This window comes from Bos indicus x Bos taurus, chromosome 4 (assembly GCF_003369695.1).
Source record: "Bos indicus x Bos taurus breed Angus x Brahman F1 hybrid chromosome 4, Bos_hybrid_MaternalHap_v2.0, whole genome shotgun sequence".
Classification (NCBI taxonomy): Eukaryota; Metazoa; Chordata; class Mammalia; order Artiodactyla; family Bovidae; genus Bos; species Bos indicus x Bos taurus.
In genome coordinates this window covers 71125427-71151979 of record NC_040079.1, presented here as the reverse complement: position 1 = coordinate 71151979, position 26553 = coordinate 71125427, and the positions used below count along the sequence as shown (strand labels likewise).

The following is a 26553-nucleotide window of genomic DNA, read 5'->3' as shown; positions in this document are numbered from 1 at the left end:
AATGTTGCCTTGATATCTCTAATTTTCTCGAAAAGATTTCTTAGTCTTTCCCATTCTATTGTTTTCCTCTATTCCTTTGCATTGATCACTGAGGAAGGCTTCCTTATCTTTCCTTGCTATTCTTTGTAACTGTGCACTCAGATGGGTATATCTTTCCTTTCCTCCTTTGCCTTTCACTTCTCTTTTCTCAGCTATTTGTAAGGCCTCCTCAGACAACCATTTTGCCTTTTTGTATTTCTTTTTCTTGGGAATGGTTTTGATCACCACCTCCTGTACAATGTTATGAACCTCCAACCATAGTTTTTCAGACACTCTATCAGATCTAATCCATTGAATCTATTTGTCACTTCCACTGTATAATTGTAAGGGCTTTGATTTAGGTCATATCTGAATGGCCTAGTGGTTTTCCCTACTTTCTTCAATTTAAATATGAATTTTCCAATAAGGAGTTCATAATCTGAGCCATCAGCTCCCAGTTTTGTTTTTGCTGACTATATAGAGTTTCTTCATCTCTGCTGCAAAGAACATAATCAATCTGATTTCAGTATTGACCATTCTGGTGATGTCCCTATATAGAATCATCTCCTGTGTTGTTGGAAGAGGGTGTTTGCTATGATCAGTGCTTTCTCTTTCAAAACTGTTAGCCTTTGCCCTGCTTCATTTGGTACTCCAAGGCCCAACTTGCCTGTTACTCCAGGTATCTCTTGACTTCCTACTTTTGCATTCCAGTCATAACGTCCTCCACCCAACCTCCCTACTGGCTTTTGAGAGACATCATTCTGGCTTTTGTCATAATCATATCCTTATTTTTTTCATTTATAGCTTCATCACTGAAGTGTATATACCTAAATGCTATAGTTTAATTTTGTTCTTTTTAAATCTATATAGGTTCCCTTAGCATCTTTTTTCCTTTGCAATCTGTTAAATATGTTGGATCATCTGATCTATACAGTTTCCCACGGACTGGGTTTAGTTGATTACTGTCTTCTAGTTTAACAAGCCCCTGTATCTTCTATATTCCCTAAACATTAGTAGTTGGATATAAGCAGCTTCATCAGATTCAGGTTAATATTCTGGGCAAATTTATTCATTACTGTTGTTAGCAACACTGATACTCAACATCAAAATCCATTAACACATAATTTGCAACAGACAACACATGTAGAGAACAAACATATTGATACCAAAGGGTAAAAGAGGGGATAGGATGAGTTGGGAAATTAGGAGTGACACATACATACACTACCAACAGATCACTATTGAGAACCTGCTGTATAGCACAGGGAACTCTACTCAGAGCTCTGTGGTGACCTAAATGAGAAGGTAATCCAAAAAAGAAGGGATACAGTAGGAAACACAGGAGATTTGGGTTCAATCCCTGGGTCAGAAAAATCCTCTGAAGAAGGAAATGGCAACCCATTCCAGTTTTCTTGCCTGGAAAATCCCATGGACAGAGGTACAGTCCAGGGGGCCACAAAGAGTCAGACACAATTTAGCAAGCAAACCCCCACCATCAAGTATATGTATGGCTGTCATTTTGCTGTACAGCAGAAACTGACAGCAGTATAAAGCAACTATACTCCAATTTATAAAAAATAATTATTATTATTATAACTGCAAAATGGTGTTACTCCAGTTTTATCATTTTGTCTTTATCTGCTAGCATATAAAATGTCTCTATTAGAAGAAGCTTTACCTCATCTATGTTAGTTTATCCAGTGGTACTGTTCATATAGAAAAGTAAGAATTATCACTGGGTTCCTTCCGTTGGTTTATCAATGGTTTATTTTCCTAAGAGCCACAAAAGATGAACAATTAAGTTCACTGTTTTGGGTATCATTATGAACTCATAGATTTAAAGATAATAAAAAGATGTGAAGCCACTGTAGCTCTTATCCTTACAGGTGCTCACCATGTCCCATTTTTGGCCATGGGAGCCTCTGAGCCTGATCACATCTACTGATTTGCCGGAGACTGACAGGTTTTCTGGGATATAGGTGTTGCAGTGTTAAAACTGACACAGCTGGTCACCCTAGAGCCTCTTCAAGTTGGCTCCTGAATCCTTTTGTCATGACTCTACTTAGTGGTTATTGATAGTTTCCTTGGGATATACAGGTATAAAAATATTATAATGTATATTTCATGTCCCAGATCTGGAATCAAAGATTTATCAAAGAAGCCCTGATTTCCTTTAGAAGTCAGCAGCATTTGAAGACCATGTTGGGGAAACCAGGTCTGCTCATTTCTGAGACTTCGGAGTACACACAGTTAGGAAATGTTGAAATTAAAATACCACATAAATATTCATTTGCTTGATTCCACAATACACATAAAACAGTCTCAGATTAACATTATACATATATACAAAAATATATACATATGATGTGTACACTATTTTAAGATAAAATTAGAACATCTCATAAGTTCACTGATACTTCCACTTAAATAGGAACACAGAGTATTTATACTTAATCTTCTAAATTACATATGTAAATTATTTCTTCCACAGAGACTCCTGGCTCCAGAGACATCAGAGATAACAGAATTAGAATATGTATAATTATTCATTTGCTTTGCTGCATGATACAAACATTACCTGAACTCAAAACCGAAACTACAAATAAAAATATGATTGATGACAATTTAAAAAAACGGTTCCCCACATACTCTCCCCACGATGTCTTAGAGTTGAATTTTATTTCTTTGTCAAAACATACAGCCAGGGACTTCCTTGGAGGTCTAGTGGTTTGGAGTCTGCCTTCCAGCGTGGGGACAGCTGTTTGATCCCTGTTAGGAGAACTAAGATCCCACATGCTGTGGGGCAACTAGGCACCACAACTCCTGAGCCTGCTCACCTCAACTAGAAAGAAGCCTGTGCACCCCAAGGAGACATCTCACGTGCCACAAGACCCAATGCAGCCAAAAATAAATAAATATTTTTTAAAAGTAACATACAGCCATTACATACTACTTTATATCCCTCATTTAAGCCTCGTTCTTACTGTCATTGCTAGTTTTTACTTTGAAGTTTCTCTAGTCATTTGATTGTCTCAAGTATATCATCTATCAGAGTCCTAATAAAAGGTTATAGGAGCAAAAGTCCCTGGATTCTATGAGGACAGCAATCTCTATACATCAAAATCAGTTCAGCTGTTAAATCCATTATCTTTTGCTGCATAAGAAACCAGCCCAAAACACAGTGGTTTTAAACGATTTGTTCTTCCTCAAAACTCTGTGAGTCAGGAGTTTAGGCAGGGTTCATGTGCTTCATGTGGTATCCCCAGGTTACTCATTCTGCTACCTCCTGCTAACCACAAGGCTTCACTCCCCTGTCCCGTGCCTCAGCGCTTCTCTACCTTCATCTCCCCACCACCAGCACATGCTTTCTCACACCTTGATGGTCTCACAATGACTGTACTCTCAACGGAGAGTGGCTTTCCCAGAGCACAAACAAAAGCTGCTGCGCCCCTTGAATGCTAGCTCCCAAACTAGCCCAGCATGACTCCCACCAGCAGCGGTTCTCCCGTTTTGCTATCCTGCCTACTCTCAGTGTTTTCAAAGTGTTTAGGGACACTGGCGTCTTATGCTACTGCTGCTATCTTCCCTCTTCCTTCCTTCCTGGTATATTACTTGTTTGGTGGATAATTATTTATAAAGCCAGTTAACTAAATCATCATCACACAGAACAATGCAGATAAAATTATTTGACTTCGTTATCAACTGAAAACTAAAAAGAATCCTATAAATGTATATGGTGAAAAACACATACATGTAAAAAACATGAACATAAAAAGAGAAAAGGCTTTATGAATCCTTTCCTCCTCCTTCATATCAACATTTTCTCAAACTTTCTTACTTATATAATTTTGAAGTTAAAAAACTAAATTAAAAACCTTAAATTGGAAAGCTAATATATGTGACTTAAAAAGTAAAATGATAAAAAGTGAAAAAAATCAAAAGATAAAAAATTTATATGCACGTATGTGAATTATACCTCAATAAAGCTGTTGTATTTTTCAAAACATATGATTAGAAGTGTTAAAAAAAAAATAAGATTTGAAAGTTTAAAAACTCATTTTCTTATATAACGTTAAAGTTAAAAAAGTTTATATATTCTATGTAAAGGATAATAAGCTCTTAAATTTTTCTTTCTGAAAAACTCTGAGGCAGTTCATAAGCAAACGTTACTAAAAAGAGCTAAGATGGAGATGATTCTTGGGGTGATAATTAAATTCAACTCATGTTTTCATGTATATAGATGAAGTCAGAAGCTTCTGCTCAGAGAAAGAAAAAGCCTTCTGGAAAGAGTAAAGTGGGGATAAAAAGCAAAAAAAAAAAAATTAAAGGTAAAAGTACTTTCTTCTAATTGAGGGTACAGCATAGTGATTTTATGTTCAAGGCAAAAACAAGTTCAGAGCCATTTCTTTCTTCTTCTTATATCACATGCACTTAAATGAATTTAAAGCTCAAAGAATAAAAAGATTAAACAGGAACATTAAAGTTTCTCCAAAATTTAAAATGGAAATGTCTAGACAAAGTAAACAGAATAAAAATGGTTAAAACATAAAATTCCAAAGAGCCCTTGGACATCAAAGAAGTTTCAATTTCCATGATGAACATCCCTCTTATAGGTAAGACTCATCCTAAGGTAGGAGTCAATTTAGGAAAAATTAAATACTAGAAATAAAGATATCAAAATGTACCTGGCACATTTTTCTTTTCTTTCTCTCCCTTCTCCTCTTTCTTCCTTTATGATAAATTTACCAGATACTCAACTCAGTTGCTGCTATGCAGTAGTATAATATTTTTTACAATAAGACTATAGAAAATAACACTAATACATATAAAAAGTGTTTATTTTAAACACAAATAATCCTGACCTCACACTATCATAACCGTAAGAATAAAAGCACTCATAAAAGAAACTATCACAGTGTCACGGAATCACAGCATTTTACAGCTGGAAGAGAATTCACAGATCCAGTCCAAACTTTCACTGTATAAAGATACTAAACCACCAAGTACACCACAACAAATATAGTAATTATGTAAAGTGAAATGTGTATTACTAACCTTACTGTGGTAATCATTTTACAATATATACATCTACCAAATAATCACACTGTGCATCTTAAATGTACACGTTATGTCAATTATATCTCAAAGCTGCAAACAAAAAAATAATAGTTTGTTCGTGACCATGAAGCTAGAAGGATGAAGAATGTAGTCGGGTCTCATAACACCTAGTCCAGTGCTCTTCATCCATGCTTTATGAATCTAGATTTGATTTTAATTTTTCTACTACAAGCAAGTTTCTAAAAACCAGGAGTCATACTTTCTACTTTTTTACATATTCCATAGAATCAAAATCACAGAATACTAAATTTAGCGAGAGAAATTCTGTTTCAGTCTGAACATTGCTGCATATTGGCTATATGAACTTCAGCAAGTAACTTTCAGAAGCTAAGTTTTTATTCACTCATAAAGTGATGAGCTACGTAACTTCTAAACACAATTATTGACTTAGAATACTTGAAATTTTTCATAAAGTCCCACATAAATTTGAAAAAAAAAATTTTTATCATGAATTCCAAGTGAGGTAGCAAAAATGAGATTCTTAAAACTTACTGTCAAAAGACTGTACTAAACAAAGAGGGGAAATGAAGTGCATGATGCTGCATTTCGTAACCATTTAATATGGTACATAACACTATTCTACAGCTTCCCAAGTGGCATCAGTGGTCAAGAATCCGTCTGCCACTGTAGGAGACATAAGAGACGCAGGTTTGATCCCTGCATCAGGAAGATCCCCTGGAGGAAGAAATGGCAACCAACACCAGTATTCTTGCCTGGAGAATCCCCTGGACAGAGGAGCCTGGCAGACTACAGTGCACTGGGTCGCAAAGGGTAAGACACGATGGAAGCAACTTAGCGCACACACGCATAGAACACTATGCTAAAGCGAAAAATTCCTAAAACAAACCAGAGGAAATCTACAGATTACCTTCAAAAGACCAGGTCAGAATGACAGTTTCTCAACAACTAAACTGGAAGCCAGAACAGAATTGAATTATGTATGACACATATAAAAAGTTAACAAGGAAGGGAGGGAGGAAGGAAGGAAACAGAAAAATAACTTAAAAGGGACCAAAAGATTTGAAAAGACATTTCTCCAGAGAAGATACACAGTGACCAACAGGCACAATAAAAAATGCTCAGTATCACTAGTCACTTGGAAAATTTGTATCAAAACAACAATATACTACTTCATAAGTGGTAGGATGGCTATATTAAAAAGAAAAGAAGTATTGGCAGGAAAGGAAAAAATTGAAACCCTCATACATAGCTGATAGGAATGCAAAATGGTACGGCTTCCTTGGAAAACACTTTGGCGCTCCCAAAATGTTCTAATTGACATATAAGGCCCAGTGGTAGAGAATCCACCCGCCAGTGCAGGAGATGCAAGAGACACAGGTTCAATCCCTGGGTTGGGAGGATCCCTTGGAGAAGGAAATGGCAACCTGCACTAGTACTCTTGCCTGGAAAATTCCATGGACAGACAAGCCTAGCAGGCTACAGACCATAGGGCTGCAAACAGTCAGACATAACTGAGCAACTGAGCACACATAATGCTGTTTAGGTATATGTATATGATTTGATACATCAAAATATTAAACATAGAGTTAGCATATGACCTAGCATATCTCAGATACACATCCAATTAAAAAAACTGTACATACAAAAATTTATACACAAATGTTCCTAAGAATTCTTACTCATAATAGTCAATAAGAGGAAACAACCCAAATATCAACTGCTGCTGCTGCTGCTGCTAAGTCACTTCAGTCGTGTCCGACTCTTCTCGACCCCGTGGACTGCAGCCTACCAGGCTCCCCCGTCCATGGGATTTTCCAGGCAAGAGTACTGGAGTGCCATCGCCTTCTCTGAAATATCAACTGATAGGTAAGTAAAATAAATGGATAAACAAAAATGTGCCATACCCTTACAATGGATTATTATTTGGTCACAAAAAGGAAAGTACTGACACATCAATTCTTCAGCACTCAGCCTTCTTTATGGTCCAACTTTCACATCCATACGACTATTGCTCCCCTTGAAAGAGAAGCATGACAAACCTATACAGTGTTTTAGAAAGCAGAGACGTCACTTTGCCAACAAAGATCTGTATAGCCAAAGCTATGGTTTTCCCAATAGTCGTATGGATGTGAAAGTTGGACCATAAAGAAGGCTGGGTGCTGAAGAATTGATGCTTTCAAATTGTGGTACTGAAGAAGACCTGAGAGTCCCTTGGACTCCAAGGAGATCACACCAGTCAATCCTAAAGAAAATCTACCCTGAATTTTCATTGGAAGGACTGATGCTGAAGCTGAAGCTCCAAGACTTTGGCCACATGATGCAAAGAGCCAACTCATTGGAAAAGACCTGGATGCTGGGAAAAACTGAGGGCAAGAGAAGAAGGGGACGACTGAGGATGAGATGGTTGGGTGGCATCACTGATTTGATGGATGTGAGTTTTTGAGCAAACTCCAGGAGATAGTGAAGAACAGGGAAGCCTGGCGTGCTGCAGTCCATGGATTTAAAAGAATCAACAGGACTTAGTGACTGAACAGCAACATCTATTATAGGAATTATATGACTAGGTTATTTACATTTGACCACAGAAAACTGTAAGGATAAAAGTTAGGTTTCTTTTTGTTCTCTATCAAGAGAAATAATTTTGAATTATAAAAAGTTAGTAAAATTATTATACACTATAGTAATAAGAACTGTACAAAAAAGATCTTCACGACTCAGATAATCACGATGGTGTGATCACTGACCTAGAGCCAGACATCCTGGAATGTGAAGTCAAGTGGGCCTTAGAAAGCATCACTACGAACAAAGCTAGTGGAGGTGATGGAATTCCAGTTGAGCTCTTTCAAATCCTGAAAGATGATGCTGTGAAAGTGCTGCACTCAATATGCTAGCAAATTTGGAAAACTCAGCAGTGGCCACAGGACTGGAAAAGATCAGTTTTCATTCCAATCCCAAAGAAAGGCAATGCCAAAGAATGCTCAAACGACCGCACAACTGCACTCATCTCACATGCTAGTAAAGTAATGCTCAAAATTCTCCAAGCCAGGCTTCAGCAATACATGAACCATGAACTTCCTGATGTTCAAGCTGGTTTTAGAAAAGGCAGAAGAACCAGAGATCAAATTGCCAATATCTATTGGATCATGGAAAAAGCAAGAGAGTTCCAGAAAAACATCTATTTCTGCTTTATTGACTATGCCAAAGCCTTTGACTGTGTGGACCACAATAAACGGTGGACAATTCTGAAAGAGATGGGAATACCAGACCACCTGCCTCTTGAGAAATCTGTATGCAGGTCAGGAAGCAACAGTTAGAACTGGACATGGAACAACAGACTGGTTCCAAATAGGAAAAGGAGTACATCAAGGCTGTATATTGTCACCCTGTTTATTTAACTTCTATGCAGAGTATATCATGAGAAACGCTGGACTGGAAGAAACACAAGCTGGAATCAAGATTGCCGGGAGAAATATCAATAACCTCAGATATGCAAGATGACACCACCCTTATGGCAGAAAGTGAAGAGGAACTAAAAAGCCTCTTGATGAAAGTGAAAGAGGAGAGTGAAAAAGTTGGCTTAAAGCTCAACATTCAGAAAACGAAGATCATGGCATCTGGTCCCATCACTTCATGGGAAATAGATGGGGAAACAGTGTCAGACTTTATTTATTGGGGCTCCAAAATCACTGCAGATGGTGACTGCAGCCATGAAATTAAAAGACGCTTACTCCTTGGAAGGAAAGTTATGACCAACCTAGATAGCATATTCAAAAGCAGAGACATTACTTTGCCAACAAAGGTCCATCTAGTCAAGGCTATGGTTTTTCCTGTGGTCATGAACGGATGTGAGAGTTGGATTGTGAAGAAGGCTGAGCGCCGAAGAATTGATGCTTTTGAACTGTGGAGTTGGAGAAGACTCTTGAGAGTCCCTTGGACTGCAAGGAGATCCAACAAGTCCATTCTGAAGGAGATCAGCCCTGGGATTTCTTTGGAAGGAATGATGCTAAAGCTGAAACTCCAGTACTTTGGCCACCTCATGGGAAGAGTTAACTCATTGGAAAAGACTCTGATGCTGGGAGGGATTGGGGGCAGGAGGAGAAGGGGATGACAGAGGATGAGATGGCTGGATGGCATCACCGACTCAATGGACGTTAGTCTGAGTGAACTCCGGGAGTTGGTGATGGACAGGGAGGCCTGGCGTGCTGCGATTCATGGGGTCGCAAAGAGTCAGACACGACTGAGTGACTGAACTGAACTGATAGTAATAAGAGTGAAAATAATTCACTTGAATAGTAGTTTTGATTTTTACTTTTTAAACTGAACATCTTCTTTTAAAGCACTTGAATATTTTCTTTTTCTCTCATATTCTCTTACTTCCTCAGAATTCATTCTCTTGAAATCTATACCCTTATAAAGACAAAATGAACTAAAATTACAAAGAAATGACAAATGAGGACCTACCTGAAGTCTTGCTAGTTGAGCAGTACGGGCTACTATTTTATTGTACGGCTCAATAATTTTTGCTTTCATCCTAAAGGAAAAACAAAAAGAGGAGAGATAAAATCATCTTCAAAATATCAATGGATAAAAATCTTTCCATTTCACTTATTTACAAAATGAACAACAGTACCTATCAACGGCTCCCTGTAAAGCCCCAATTCTTGTCTGCATCATCTGAAGGACACCTAGGAAAACATAACAGCTTACATTACTTTAGAAATTTACAAGGGTTTCAAGTTGGGTAAAAAGTTAAAAGGAAAAAACTGAAAAATGTTTCCATTTTTTTCTGCTATGATCATAATCAAACTGTATCTTTTACTTAGACTATTCAAAAACCTCTAACTAGTTTTCCTCTACTCCAAATCTTACTTCACCAACGAAGTCTTACAAGGAATAGGGTGTACACGTGCTAAGTCACTTCAGTCGTGTCCAGCTCTTTACAATCCTATGGACTGTAGCCCACAGGGCTCTTCTGAACATGGGATTTCTCCAGGCAAGAATACTGGAGTGGGTTGCCATGCCCTCCTCCAAGGGATTTTCCCAACCCAGTGATGGAACCCAAGTCTCTGTGTCTCCTGCATTGGCAGACAGGTTCCTTCCCACTAGCCACCACAAGGAAGGGGGAGTGACTGCTTAATGGTTACAAGGTTTCCATTTGGAGTGATGAAAAAAATCTGGAACTGGATAGTGATGCTTATTAATGGCACTGAATTAGCATTAATATGATTAAAGGGGTAAATTCCATGTTAATGTGTGAAAAGTGAAAATGAAAGTCGCTCAGTCACATCAAACTCTTTGTGACCCAATGGACTGTAGCCTGCCAGGCTCCTCTGTTTGTGGGGATCCTCCAGGCAAGAATACTGGAGTAGATATCCGTTTCCTTCTGACCAGTGGATCTTCCCAACCCAGGGATCAAAGCCAGGTCTTCCGCATTTCAGGCAATTCTTTACCAGCTGAGCCACCAGGGAAGCCCAAGAATACTGGATTGGGTAGCCTATCCCTTCTCCAGGAGCTCTTCCTGACCTAGGAATTGAATGGTGGTCTCCTGCATTGCAGGCAGATTCTTTACAAGCTGAGCTACCAGGGAAACCCGTTATTAATACGCATTGTACTATAATCACACACACACACAAAAGCCTGCATGATCTTTAGAAGTATAAATTATATTTAACACGTATTTGCTAAAATCTATCCACAGTCTCCCTTTCATTCCTAGGTTAAAACTGAAGTCCACAGCTTGATCTCCAAGGCCCTGAACAATTTGGGTGACGTACTCCGCTCCTGGTATATTCTCTCTAACCACCAGTGATAGATAAATAATAGATACAGAGAGCAAGTATATTATTGCCTTTACTCTCTATTTATATAACACGATGAAGAACCATTTATAAAATTGTAGAACTATTTTCAGGAAGACAGATCTTAAATTTGACTATATGCCTAAAAATGGGTTTTCTAGTATTACAGATCTAATTATTTTGAACTCCATTCTTTAAAACTCAGTTTCTATAGTCAACTGACATCACTGTAGTTTTAAAACACAGCATTCTATAAATAAATTCAAGTATAGAATGTTGTCACATATTAGATGAGGTAATTTTAAGGTTAATTAACATTCCTGCTGCTGCTGCTAAGTTGCTTCAGTCGTGTCCGATTCTGTGCGACCCCATAGACGGCAGCCCACCAGGCTCCCCCATCCCCGGGATTCTCCAGGCAAGAACACCGGAGTGGGTTGCCATTTCCTTCTCCAATGCACAAAAGTGAAAAGTGAAAGTGAAGTCGCTCAGTCGTGTCCGACTCAGCGACCCCATGGACTAAAGCCTGCCACAAATATGTTTTAATTTGGCTCAGTTCAATAGAATCCTTTCTGGACCCAGAGATTATGCTTTTCTGCTGGCTTTATGGTTCACTGACCTGAAATCTCCAAGAATGCACTGGTCTTCCTTGTTATCATCACTTCCTTACATGTTTTTCTCTCCACAACCCACTCATGAGAGCTTTCACACATATTCCACTAAAACAGACCTTGTCAAGGTCACCAGAAATCTCCAAGGTGCCAATTTCTATTATCAGTTCTGTCTTGATCCTGTTCAAACTCTCAAAAATTCACTTCACGTTGAACCACTCCCTTCCTAAAACATGTTTTACTCTAGCCTTCCAAATCATTACACCCCCTGGGTTCCTTCCGATCACAGTAGTTGCTCCTACTCCTTCTCCATTAGATCTCTACATGCTGGAGTACTCCCAGAGATGATCCTCAGTTATCTTCACCTCTCCATCCAGAGTCTCTCTTAGTATTTAAAACATGGGGTCTGAATGAAATCTCGATCTATTCAATAAAATACTGATTTGAGATATACACATATGCACCTGTATCTATATTTTCTTTATATCTGCCTAACTATACACACACACAAGTCTTTAGTTCAGAACTTTATTATGACAAGTTTAAGACACCCAAGATAAGATCTGCCCCAAAGTCATGATCCTCTCCAGTCTAACTCATCTCAGTTACTTACACCATCAACTATCCAATTTTTCAGACTAAAATTTCAGGAATCACTCTTGGTGAGTTTTTTTCCCTCAGACCTTTAATTTCCCATCAACAAATCCTATCTACTCTATTCCCATCTTATACCATCCACTTCTCTCTCTTTACATCCACCACTCTAATTCAAGGCACCATCAACTTCTATTACTCTAACTTTTAAATGGGAACCCCAGATCCTACTCTTGCCTTCCTATAGAACCACCAGAGAAAACATTTTAGAGCACTAATCACATAATATCTCTAATTAAAATCCTCCAATGGCTTACCACTGCATTTAGAATGAAAATCAAAATTCCTTTCCAAGAACCTCATCTACAATTCTTTTCTTCATTCACTAAACTCTTAATCATACTAGACTTTCTTCCCTTCAAACATGCCACACTAATTCCATTTATTGGTCCCTCAGCTTACCATACTCTTCTCCCCAGAGAGTCATGTGGTAGCTCTTTATCATCACTCAGATCTCAGCTCAAATGTCATCTTCTCAGAGATATCCCTGCTCATCCTAGCTAGTAAGGGACTCCCCTTCTATCTCGTCATCTATTTTCTTTTAGAACTTACAAATACCTGAAGTTTCCTACTAACGTATTTTTTGGGTCTAATTTCCTACCTAGAACATAAATATCACCTGAACAGTGACTGTGGCTTTTGTTCACAGGTGCCTGGTATCTAACAATTTCTCAATTAATGAGTGAGCAAATAAATTAATAAATTAAGCAATCTCTTTTTAATTAAATAGGCTTAAGTGAGATTCCTGGGTGGCTCAGTTGTAAAGAATCCTCCTGCCAATGCAGGAGATGTGGGTTCAGTCCCTGGGTTCAAAAGATTCCGAGGAGGAGAAAATGGCAACCTGCTCCAGCATTCTTGCTGGGAAAATCCCATGGACAGAGAAGCCTGGCGGGCTACAGCCCGAGGGGTCACAAGAGTTGGACACAACTAAGCGACTGACAGGCACACACACATGCACAATTAAACATACCTCCATAAAAACAGGGATTTTTTATAATGTTACAAGTGCCTGGAATCTAGCAAATTCTCGATTAAAATTTAAATGAATAAATGAACAGGACAGAGAGAGTAAGTTTTATTTCATTTTAAGAGATAAAGCACAGTAGATTTTACCGAATGTTTTCTTTTTTAATTAATTGTATTGGAGTGTAGTTGCTCAACCACGTTGTTAGTTTCTACAAAAATATAAATTTTAATAAAATAGGCTAAATGAATACACCTCCAAATGAATTATATAGCACAAAATTTTAAATATATAGGAGAAAAAGCAGATGAAGTAAAAAGCTGGGAAACTACTCATTTTCAAATACCTAACACAAATCTTAAAATTTTTAATATGCTTAGAAATACACATCATGTTAAAATACTGATTCATACCTTGACTTCTTATGTTCAAATAATCTGCAGAATACTTTTAGATTACCATAGGAATTTACAGAAGTCAGCCTTTGTACTGTATACTCTCATCCAATGGATAATCATTCTAACTCAGTCAAATAGCGTATTTTAAATGTTGTAATCACTGAAAAGCAAGCATTCAGGGGAAAATCAGCACACTGCAGAACTTAACACACATAGGGAATTACCTGGCGGTCCAGTGGTTAATGTGGAGCTCTATACCAAAGTCACTGGTATAAAGCCTTTGACCAAGGTCACAAATGTGGAGCCTTGTACCAAGGTCATCTCCGGAACTGACCAAGCCCCACAGCAATTGTTGCCATGAGCCTCCACCCATCTAAACCAGCCAGCTCCAGTTCCCTGACCCCATATTAGATTAAAAAAAAAATACCCACCCTGTGCTGTGCTCAGTCACGTCCGACTCTTTGAGAACCTCCCTATAGCACCCTAAACAATCACCTAATGGCACCCAGCAAGAACTCGGTCTTGAGGCTATAAAATTGGCCACTAACAAACAAAAGCCATCGGCTCACCCTTGAGCTGGCCTGCTGTTCTAAGTGTCTCCCGCTGTAATAAACTCTATTCTCTCATTCTGCCTCATGTCTAAAAATTATCTTCCAATCCATGCACAGACCGTGACAATTAGAATTCAGTACTTTCACTGCCATAGCCCAGGGTTCAATCCCTGGTTGGGGAACTAAGATCGCACAAGCTGCATGATGCAGCCAATTAAAAAAAATAAAAAGAACTAAGCATATATACAAAAACCACAGTAAGAAGTATTTTTGTTGTGATGATTTATCTACACATATTTAAACTCAAAATCAACATACTACCATGACATCCCTATAGGTTTTATAAAGGAAAAAAATCATTTATCATTTGTTTACAAAAATTACCATTAAAAACCAGGTAGTGTTTCTTGCTTCCAGAAACTTATAAAATACTATGAGATTAAAAAAATTAACTTCCAACAGTAAGTCAGTACCTAGAGCCTCTTAATTTTCCCATAGTCTAGTATCTATCCTAAATATTCAAGAAACAGACAAACTATTATTTTTAAAATACTATGTTCTTCATCAGGATGCATTAGAAACAGTGTACATGCTGAGAATAATACCTTTGAGTATGTGTAAGAAATACTGGGGAAGCATTAAAGAATATTGCCTCACAAAAGGCAATATCCTTCTTCCTCAAGAATTCAACCAACAAAGGGAAAAATCATTTAGCTTTCTTTTGATGTGCAGTGATTAATAATGTAATCACAAGTGGTGACAGAAAACACAGTATTAGCATTTCATATTTATGAGACATAATTTAACAGAATGAAAAATTCATAAAAGTAGTCAAACAAAAATAGAAGAATTCACAATAAAAATCCAATGCATTATTCTACTATACTTTCAGTTTTGAAAAGCATTTCAAAGAAGTCAAACATAATGAAAGAATTGAAGCCTATTTCCATTACTTTGGTGGAGCTGACTTTGTTTGGGGTTTGCGGGGTGTGGCGGGGGACAGTGGTTTCAGCCCCACAATGTGACTTGCTGAATCTTAGTTCCCTGACCAGGGATTGAACCTGCACCCTCAGCAGTGAAACTGCAGAGTCCTAACCTCTAACCACTAGAATTCTCTGCTTGTTTTCATTAACTCAGTTATAAAAGCACTAAATATGCACTAGGAATTGTTCTAAACATTTTGTTTACTCAAATTAGCACCATATTAGTACATATTAACACTCCTTTATGGATAAAACAGGCGCAGAAAGTAACTTGTCCAAACTCACACATCTAGTAGGAAGCTAAGCAATGATTTAAATCTAGAGAATTTAGCTCAAAGGTCAGAGAACCTGCTTGCCAATGCAGGAGACGTAAGAGACAGGTTCAATCGCTGCGTCAGGAAGATCCCCTGGAGGAGGGCATGGCAACCCACTCTAGTATTCCTGCCTGGAGAATCCTATGGACAGAGCAGCCTTACACGCTACAGTTCACAGGGTCACAAAAAGTCAGACACACATGCTAATAAAACCGCAAAGCTTTACTGAAGTTTTGTTGGAACACAGCCACACACATTCATTTACATATTACTCAGTTGGTTTCACTCTGTAACAGCAGAATTTAATAGCTGTAACAGAGCTAATATGGCCTGCAAAGTCTTAAATTATTTACTTTCCAATCCTTCACAAGAAAAGTTACCAAGCCCTAGGCAAGCTCTATATAAAGTATAACAGTTAATGGAAACATACCTTCCAAAGACTCAATTCCAGTTGCTTGTGCCAATAAATCTTCATGTCTTGCAACGACCTGAAAATCAAGAATGAATAATCAGCATTACAAATATTAGGTATTTTAATTTGTAACCACAATGTAGAACTGAAGGTCTCTCTCTATATGGAGAAAAAAATACAAGTAAGAAAGGTGTGTTTGAGATGTCTGATTGGCAGGAACATAAACATGCTTAAAGCTCGACATGGTGCCAAGGAAGTCTTTTCATTAGCCCCATGTTTTCCTAGTAGGATGTGCAGAAGGAAGATGTGCCAAAACTGAACAACAAAAACCTGCTAATTCTCACCACACTAATTAATACATGTTTTCCTTTTAAAGAGTGTTTTCAAACAGCAGGTTCTTTTAGCTCTCGAACTTAATCAGCATCATCACAACCACATTCTAATTTGCAAAGATAAAGCAGAATCAGCACCTCCCTGAACATCTCTCTGTTTCCAGCTTCCCCATGTCACAGCAAATCCTCTTTCCTATGGAAGACTGATATTTTTAAGAATATTAGGGCAGTGTGAAATGTTATACCAAAAAAAAACCAAAAGGTTAGGAATTAAAGGCTACATGCAAGAGAATCCTAGAAACATCAAGAAATCAAGCAAATCTTTAGAATAATCCAGGAATCCTTTATTACAATGAATAAGAAGTTTCATGTCTAATCTGTAAACTGAAGCTCCTCATGAGCGAAGATTGACTGGAACCCTAAATCCTCCACTCTGTCCAATACCAGATGTCACTGTCATTCTAGCAATTTCCTCTATCACATAACTGTTACTTTTGGTCTCCTATGTCTTATCCGGAAGACTTCTCAATTTTCCCCAGTCCACTGACATGGTGATTAATGCATCCATCCTAACACAATGATTTTCTCCTAATCCTCTTTCTTTGTCCCTTGTGATGCTGCGGAAAGTTTGAAAAACCTAAAACTACACTGTTATAGTCTCCCCTGCAATCAACTGGATGGATTTCCAAGAGATTTAGAAGACAGAAGAGGAAAGCTGTTTTCCCATTACTGTTTCAGCTAGTAAGCCAGATCCTGAGACCTGAGGCTTTAGAGACAGCTAGCCAAGATAGCCCTATTCATCATTCCAGAGTTCAGTTACCAGAGTTCAAGCACCCAAAAGCTGAACTTCAGCAGGGACATGGGAGTTAACAGCAGGTGCTTGCAGGCCTCTGGGCTGCATCCACGGTAGATCCTTCCACCCTATTAGCTGTCCATCCAATCCTCTGTATTAAGTATTTTCCTGCTTTAAATACCTAGAGTGGTTTCTGTTTCCTGTACTAAAGTCCTGACTGATACATATCTCTGTACGTCTTTTGTAATTTAAATCATCTCACTGATATTTTAAATTATTTTGATTATATTTTATGAGTTCAGTCAGCATTATCCCAATTTTGCTTCTGCAGAAAAATAATTATAGCAGGTTCAGATCTCATACCAGGACTGAGACTTTTCTCAATCCCACATCCAAAACTACTGTTAAGTATAACTTGCCCTCTCTGGGAGATGTTAAATAGTTTTTACTGATTCCTTCAGAGAAGTTACTACATGCAAAGGATAAGGAAAATGCCAACCACAAAAAGGCAGAAAGAATTTCAGGTGGCTTCTGCAAAAAGCTACCCCAAGAAACACAGGCAGAATTAAAAGCGTTTTCCCCTGCCCCCATAAACAATGTGTACTACTCTGTTTATAACAGGCATCACTTGCCTGTCATTATTTCTGTCTGTGTCTGCCACTGGTCTGTGAATGCTTAGAGAGCCAGGGAATATGTTCATTTTTCTATTCCCACAGACTACAGCAAACCAGACTATTAAAACTGACTATAAATGTTTCCCAATAAATAACTGATCTCTAACTATATAATCTGAATTTTACAGTTAAATCAACCTTAGATGTCATCCCAGTCCTAAACAAGTAGCTGTTTTAATTGATAAAGCAAGACACAAAAAAGTTTAAGGGAACATGTCTCATTTTATACCAGATCTAGGTTTCCTGGTAAATGTTCATTTATTCATGCAACTGTTCATTAATTTAAATGTTTAAGTGCCTACTCAGAAAAAAAAGGCAAGACTCCAAGGTATATAGGTAACAGCACAACTGAGACTTGGACCTATCTCATAATCCCCCTTTTGTGTCCTATCCACCACAAATTTATCAACTATCTGCAATTTCATCAAATGTTACATTTTGTGTTCAGGAAGTATGAACTCCTGATGGGAACAGTTTTCCTTATTCACACTATTCTGCTTCCAAAATTCCATTTTCTATTATCTTTATCAAATGTTAGTCACTCAGCTGTGTCTGACTCTTTGCAACCCCAAGAACTGAGAGTCAGGCTCCTCTATCCATTGAATTCTCCAGGCAAAAACACTGGAATGGGCTGCATTTCCTTCTCCAGGGGATCTTCCTGACCCAGGGATCGAACCTGAGTCTCCTGCATTGCAGGTGGATTCTTTACCGTCTGAGCCACCAGGAAAGACTTAAGACATCCTATTTTTTGCCAACCTATATTCCCTCCATATCAGATGAGATGATGAAAACAAACTACGAATAAAAGGTTTTCGAGAGATGGGATATCCATTTTTCAACTGACAAAAAGTAGCTTCCAGTAAACTTTTAAAAAATGCATTTGGAGGGACTTTCCTGGTGGTCCAGGGGTTAAGACTCCATGTTTCCCAGGTGGGGCACGTGAGTTCAATCCATGGTTGGGGAACTAAGATCCCACATGCTGTGTGGTGCAGCCAAAAATGTAAAAATATATATATACTTGGGAAAATATACATTTGTTCATATAAATATGCATTTAGATTAAATAATAAAAGGATTATAAAATGATATATAATTACTCTGGGATAAATTATATGCTCCAGAAGATTGGAATTACCTGTAAGTGTAGTTCTTTATCCAACTGACTGATTCCTTGGGCAAGTTTTGCTAGTTGTTCAGCAATTACAGCTTGATGAATAGATTGAGAAGTATAAGTCTTTACATCGAAGTCTTCATTTAAAAAATCACTATAACACTCTGGGGAAAATATAAGAAAAATTATTAATCACATTGCACCAAACCACAGATGGAACAACAGACTAGTCTAAAATTGGGAAAGGAATTCATCAAGGTTGTATACTGTCACCCTGCTTGCTTAACATATGCAGAGTGCACCATGGAAAATGCAGGGCTGGATGAATCACAAGTTGGAATCAAGACTACTGGGAGAAATATCAACAACCTCTGATATACAGATGATACCACTCTAATGGTAGAAAGCGAAGAGGAACTAAAGAGCTTCTGGATAAGAATGAAAGAAGAGAGTGAAAAAGTTGGCTTAAAAACCCAACATTCAACCGAAGATCATTGCATCTGGTCCCATCACTTCATGGCAAATGGATGGGGAAAAAATGGAAACAGTGGCAGATTTTATTTTCTTGGGCTCCAAAATCACTGCAGATGGTGACTGCAGCCATGAAATTAAAAGATGCTTGCTCCTTGGAAGAAAAGCTATGACAAACCTATACAGTGTATTAAAAAGCAAAGACATAACTTTGCTGACAAAGGTCCACACAGCCAAAGCTATGGTTTTTCCTGTAGTCATGTACAAAAATAAGAGTTAGACCATAAAGAAGGCTGTGTGCCAAAGAATTGATACTTGCAATCTGTGATGCTGGAGAAAACTCTTGAGAGTCCCTTGGACAGCAAAGAGATCAAACCAGTCAATCCTAAAGGAAATCAACCCTGAATATTCATTGGAAGGACTGATGCTGAAGCTCCAATACTTTGGCCACCTGATGGGAAGAGTCCATTCATTGGAAAAGACCCTGATACTAGGAAAGACTGAGGACAGGAGGAGAAGAGGATGACAGAGGATGAGATGTTGGATGGCATCACCGACTCAATGAACATGAGTTTGAGCAAACTCTGGGAGACAGTTAAGGACCAGGAAATTTGGTGTGCTGCAGTTCACGAGGTCACAAAGAGTGAGACACGACTTAGCAACTGAAAAACAACAAAACCACAGAAATTAAACGACAGAACAATTATAACCACAGTTAACATATTTTGAGATTTTTCTGTACACCAAAAACTAATGAAAAGGCTTTCTGTTGTGAAGAAGAAGGAATACGTGGTGGCAACAGCAGAAGAGTGGCAATATTTACTAAGAATATTCCTACACATCACGTACTGACCTAAGCACTTTATACATACTAACTCATTCAATATGCACACAGACCTGTTGGAACTCATACTAATTTATTCTATATGCACACAACCCTGTTGGAAATATCATTCTCCCCATTTTACGGGTGAAGAGACGGGCAGAGACAAGGCATGAAACTTTGACCATCTCATTGTTTGAACCCAAGGCAGTCTAGCTCCAGAGCCCACCTCTGGACCACTATGCATACTCCTAAAAGCTAGTTTTTAGGAGCACCAAAGAATCGATGCCTTCAAACTGTGATGCTGGAAAAGACTCTTGAGAATCCCTTGGACAGCAAGGAGATCAAATCAGTCAATCCTAAAGGAAATCAACCCTGACTATTCATTGGAAGGCTTGATGCTGAAGCTCCAATACTTTGACCACCTGATGGAAAGAGCCAATTCATTGGAAAAGACCCTGATACTAGGAAAGATTCAGGGCAGGAGGAGAAGAGGGCAGCAGAGGATATAATTGGAGAGTACCACTGACTCAAAGGACATGAGTTTGAGCAAACTGTGAAAACAGTGAAAGACAGGGAAGCCTGGCATACTGCAGCCCATGGGGTCACAGAGAGTTGGACACGATTAGCAAACAACAAAAAAGCTAGTTTTATCAGTAAGTTAAAAGAAAATACTGAGAAAAGATTGAAAAAAAAATACTAGCAACAGTTTTCAACACAAGAAAACAAGGTCAACAACAATTAGAAAATTGACTGGATCTGAAAATTATGGTCTCCAGTATCTCCAGATCAATGCACAAATACTGTTACAATAAAGTGAATCTGAAATTTTAAAAGAACTAGGCACATACAAACTTAAAGGTATTATTGAAATTTTGGATTTATGAGTGAAATGAGTAAAAGGAAGCAGAAACCATGTTGAATGTAGGCCCTTACGAGAAAGAAAACAGGAGTAAATATAGCTGTTAAGATAACTTTCTGTACAGAAATCCACAAATATGTGAAAGGAAAATGGAATTATGAATTAAAAATAGATATACAGAAGTGAAGTCAATGTAGGTAAAAAGGATTATCTCCTAGCCATATGGTAGATAGAGGTAAGACTGCCTTGACAAGAGATTATAAAACAAGCTATAATGTACTTTTCCAAAAACTTCAATTGTCTACATTCACTATAATATATGCTCAAGGGCAAAGTCTTTGCTTTCTGTACTACCACACCCACAGAGCATGAACAATGCCTGACACACAGCAGGTGTTCAATACTGGCTGAATGAATTAATCTATACATCAGCTACAAGTATCATTCTGCTAAAAGCAGAGATTCATTCTTGACTACTCTCGAAGTGAAGTGAAAGAAGGAAACTGCTACTTTGGCCTTAATCCTGAGAACCCCATTTCCTTACAGTCTGCCAAGCAATTCTCAGAATCAAGGATCCCGCCAGGCAGACAAGTCGAGGTTATTCCAAAAGCGAAGGTTTAGAGGCAGCAAATACAAAGGTATATTCTGAGGAATAAGGATAATACTGACTTCAGTATGTCTAGATCACAATGGATATTGACAGAAAGGGTAAAGGATGGCAGGATTTGAGGTTCCAAAGGAAGGCTGGGGTGCAGTTTTTAAAGAGGCTGGTAAAACAAGCAAAATGTTCAGACTATACCCCATTTAAGGTTTTACAGCCAAGAAAGAGTGCTGTGAGCCTTGTGTTGTAGAACAGTTTCTGGCAGCAGGATGGAGGATGACTGAAAAGGGATTAGCCACGCAGTGGTGTACTGGGGCTGGCTCAGACTGACTCCTCAGAGCCAACTGTTAAACTTTCAGGAATTGTGTGAGCCAGCTGACATCTCATGTAGCTATCTTCAAACTGACCATGCTAAGGGTATTTATACCATGAAAATTCACATGTAATACAAAAGCGGGGATTTTGCTCTTTTCCCAGAAAGCTGCTTTACCAGCATACTCACTGAATAGAGCCACAGGAGTGAGTACGGTGCTATGTTAACAGCCCAAGTGACAGGATGGAGACCAAACATAGTGGCAGTAAGAATGTCAAGGAAGTGACAAATATTCAGACACTACAATGTACAGGACTTAAGACACAGGCTGGAAATGGGTGATTGGGTAGACCAAGAATTAAAAGATGATTTCCAAGTTTCTTGACTAACATACATGTAATCTTTGTATAAACATGAACATGAATGTACCCCTGCCTCCACAGAACTCATAACCTATAGGAGAACAAACACACGCCTAACTTACCACATACAAGTAAGGATAACAGAGACGACTAGAGCAAAGGGTTAGAGGAGAAGGGTGAAAAAAATTGATTTCACTTTTTCATGTGCAGAATCTATACTATCTGTTCATACACGGGCCTTTCTAATAACTTATTTTGTATTGTGGTACAGCCAATTAACAATGTTGTGAGTTTCAGGTGAATAGCAAAGGGACTCAGCCACACATATATATGCATCCAGTCTCCCCCAAACCCCCTTGCCATCCAGGCTACCACATAACATTGAGTAGAGTTCCATATGCTATACAATAAGTCCTTGTTGGTTACCCATTTTAAATATAGCAGTGTGTACCACGTGCAGATTTTTTATATGTAGAATTAGTAGTGCTTGTTCACTATCAAGATAGAAACGTCCAATAGACAGTGGTTCTATAGCTCAGAAGAGAGGTAAGGACCATATATGTGTATATTTGTGTACAAAGATATTAATAGTCAAACAATGAAAAAAAGACCAGATGATTTAGGAAGCCACTTTAGAATGCACAAAAAAATGGGGACAACAATTCAGAAGCAGGGAAACACCAAAGTTTGGGGGTAAAGATAAAAAATGAAAGCAAAGAAATTAAATGTTCAGAGAGAAAGAAAAACAGGACAGAATGGCAAAAACCAAAACGGACAGTTTAAAGAAAGTAAATGGCCAGTGGTGTCAAATATCGGAGAAGGCAATGGCACCCCACTCCAGGACTCTTGCCTGGAAAATCCCATGGACGGAGGAGCCTGGTAGGCTGCAGTCCATGAGGTCGCTGAGGGTTGGACACGACTGAGCGACTTCACTTTCACTTTTCACTTTCATGCATTGGAGAAGGAAATGGCAACCCACTCCAGTGTTCTTGCCTGGAGAATCCCAGGGATGGGGGAGCCTGGTGGGCTGCCATCTATGGGGTCGCACAGAGTCGGACACGACTTAAGTGATTTAGCAGTAGCAGTGTCAAATATGTTACAAAGATCAAACATAGTGAAGGCTGGATACTAATCACTGGTTTTTAAATCAGAGGAGAGAATATCCCTAATGCTTCTCTTTTATAGTTTTCTCATTCTTACAGCCATCACATCAGAAACATCTCACAAAATTTCAAACTATGCATCTTCTCACCAACCCTATCAATCCTAATCTCCATCACTGGCAGATCCCTGACACAGTGAATCACTGTTATTGATGGGAATATTTACTTCCTTAGGAATGTTGTGGGGGCAAGAGTGGAGTGAATCACTGAACTGGCACACAATGAAGACAACAATATCCAAAGAAAGCTGAAAAAGAGCACTTAAAGAATAAGGAAATTTAAAAACAAAACAAACTAAAACCATGCAACTCCCAAGCCACATGAGGAAAAGTACTTCAAAAGTCAAAACCTTTCACAAGATCAAGTAAGATAAGGACCAAAACAGTGTCCATTTGATTTATCCCCAAAGCAAAGCGATCTCAATGGCACAGAATGAGAGTAACTGGTCCTGGAGGAGGCAGGAAGAAAATCCAGAACACCAAGAGGAGCGACTGTCTTTAGGAAGCAGTACACTTCTTTTGTAATTAAAAATATCATGTAAAAGAAGAAAGGATGGCAACAGGTTGAGGCTAGTTCACAGATTTAATGGCAAGAAATCGAGGAAGTTCATATCAGATTCTTCCAAGGAACCTGAAAACCATTTGTTGAGCTCAAAGGGAGTGGCTTGAAAAAAGTAAAAAAGATTTAAGTAATTACTGTTGAAGATGAGAAAGAGAACCAAATAGGAAAATACAGAAAGCAGCACTGAGGCTTATGTACCCTCCCAAAACTGACTACAGTTCCTGGAGTGAAACCTACTGAAATCAATACCCATGTGTGGCATGTACTACCTTCGTGCAGTTCACCTGGAGAAGTTCTATTTATACTTCAAAACCAACTCCAACTAGTCTTTTTTGACATTTCCTAGCCACCAACAGTTATCATCCACTTTTCTATTCATGTTTTACTTCATATATAATTCTACTGCTACCATTATAATGCTATATTACAGTGTCTAACTTTATAATTTTACAGGACTATTTCCCCTACCAAAATCGTAAGCTACTTAAGAGTGGAAATTGTATGTGTAACAGGAGTCAAGACTTTGTAAAACCGAATTTAAATTAAGATATAAAGATGCATTAGCCAGAGATCCTACAGAACAGGATCTAGTTCAGAAAAGGACATCATTAGTAAATCTTGGCAAAAGTATGTAAATTATAATCAGAAGGCAAGAAACTAAGAGCAATAATAAAGCATACAACACAGAAAACAAACAGCAATTTAGAACTTTATTTCATTCATTTATAACTTATTTTGTTCTACAAATGTGTACATATGCTTCTCAGTGTGATGTTCAGTTTTTAAAAACACTCTGCACCTACCATAGGTAACTCTGCAGAATATAAAAAGGAATTTTACAATGCAGTAAAGGCTAAGCACACAAATTATTTTTATACAAGGTTGAACATGATGTTGATTTGGGAAGGAAATTAAGAACAGGTGAGAAGGGTCTTTAGAAATTTGAACTTTATTCTGAAAGAAAATAGATTTGGAGTACGTTAACGTCACGAAAAGAAGTACGTCAAGGCTGTGTACTATCACCCTGCTTATTTAACTTATATGCAGAGTACATCATGAGAAACGCTGGGCTGGAAGAACAAGCTGGAATCAAGATTGCAGGGAGAAATATCAATAATCTCAGATATGCAGATGACATCACCCTTATGGCAGAAAGTGAAGAGGAACTAAAAAGCCTCTTGATGAAAGTGAAAGAGGAGAGTGAAAAAGTTGGCTTAAAGCTCAACATTCAGAAAACGAAGATTATGGCTTCTGGTCCCATCACTTCATGGGAAATAGACGGGGAAACGGTGGAAACAGTGTCAGACTTTATTTGGGGGGCTCCAAAATCACTGCAGATGGTGACTGCAGCCATGAAATTAAAAGACGCTTACTCCTTGGAAGGAAAGTTAGGACCAACCTAGACAGCATATTCAAAAGCAGAGACATTACTTTGCCAACAAAGGTCCGTCTAGTCAAGGCTATGGATTTTCCAGGGGTCATGTATGGATGTGAGAGTTGGACTGTGAAGAAAGCTGAGCGCCAAAGAATTGATGCTTTTGAACTATGGTGTTGCAGCAGACTCTGGAGAGTCCCTTGGACTGCAAGGAGATCCAACCAGTCCATTCTGAAGGAGATCAGCCCTGGGATTTCTTTGGAAGGAATGATGCTGAAGCTGAAACTCCAGTACTTTGGCCACCTCATGCGAAGAATTGACTCATTGGAAAAGACTCTGATGCTGGGAGGGATTGGGGGCAGGAGGAGAAGGGGACGACAGAGGATGAGATGGCTGGATGGCATCACTGACTCGATGGACGTGAGTCTGAGTTAACTCCGGGATATGGTGATGGACACTGAGGCCTGGCGTGCTGCGATTCACGGGGTTGCAAAGAGTCGGACACGACTGAGCGACTGAACTGAACTGAACGTCACTAATACAGTTGTGTGCGCTTCTCAAATGTAGTATGTCTAACTTTTCTTATTCCTAGCAATTTGTCCAAAACTATAAATAAACTTGACTGCTATATTCAATACATATGGTTAATCCCAGCTTGAATGAATGCTCCGAACCCTCCCCCATGTGTGGTTGTGGATAAACCACAAACAAGCGAGCTTGTAAACGGGGGCCACCTGTGCAGTCCAAGAATTTGTCAAAGGGGCGGATGTTTCCAAATCTACATAAAAAGAGACCCCCTTCATTCAGCGCTTGTCATGTGTCCTAGTTCTTCTTACACTTTTCAGGGCATTAAACGCTTCAGCCTTTGGTCAAGAACTGCGGCAGCAGTAGGTCACCAGGTGCGGAAACTCGGGACATCAGCGAAGCCCCAGGAGCGTGGAGGGTAGAGCTGAAAATGAGGAGCCTCCAGAAACCAGGTGTCCCCAGGGCAACCGGAAAGAAACGGGTCAGCAAGTCCCTGGGCAAACACGTTGACAAGGCCGGCACCCAGGTGCCAGTGGGCCGGGCTGAGGGGAGTGGTCACGTCGAGAACGGAAAACTTTCTGCAAAGCGACGAGTTGAATCCACCACCCAGGCCCAGGTGCGGAGCAGACAGCTCCCAAACCCCATGGCCCGACCACAGCCCGGCCCCCCTTACCGTCCTGCAGGAGCTCCCGGACAGTGGCTGCAGCAGCTCCGGAACCCGGAGCCCCACGGCCAGCCATAGAGACGCCGCCGTCACCACCTTCCATGTTGGCTGGTACGGGAGTGATGCCGTCAGCAGCGGCGCGCC

General features: G+C 39.0%; 1 protein-coding gene across 1 annotated transcript in view; it reads right to left on the bottom strand.

The window, feature by feature from the left end:
- The window catches only part of COG5 (component of oligomeric golgi complex 5), a 278324-nt gene that overhangs the window by 250689 nt on the left and 1082 nt on the right, over positions 1-26553 (bottom strand). The window contains 5 exon segments of the mRNA XM_027538437.1: positions 9559-9628; positions 9728-9782; positions 15798-15855; positions 18714-18853; positions 26419-26553. Of these exon segments, the coding sequence (XP_027394238.1) occupies positions 9559-9628; positions 9728-9782; positions 15798-15855; positions 18714-18853; positions 26419-26553 (458 nt within the window).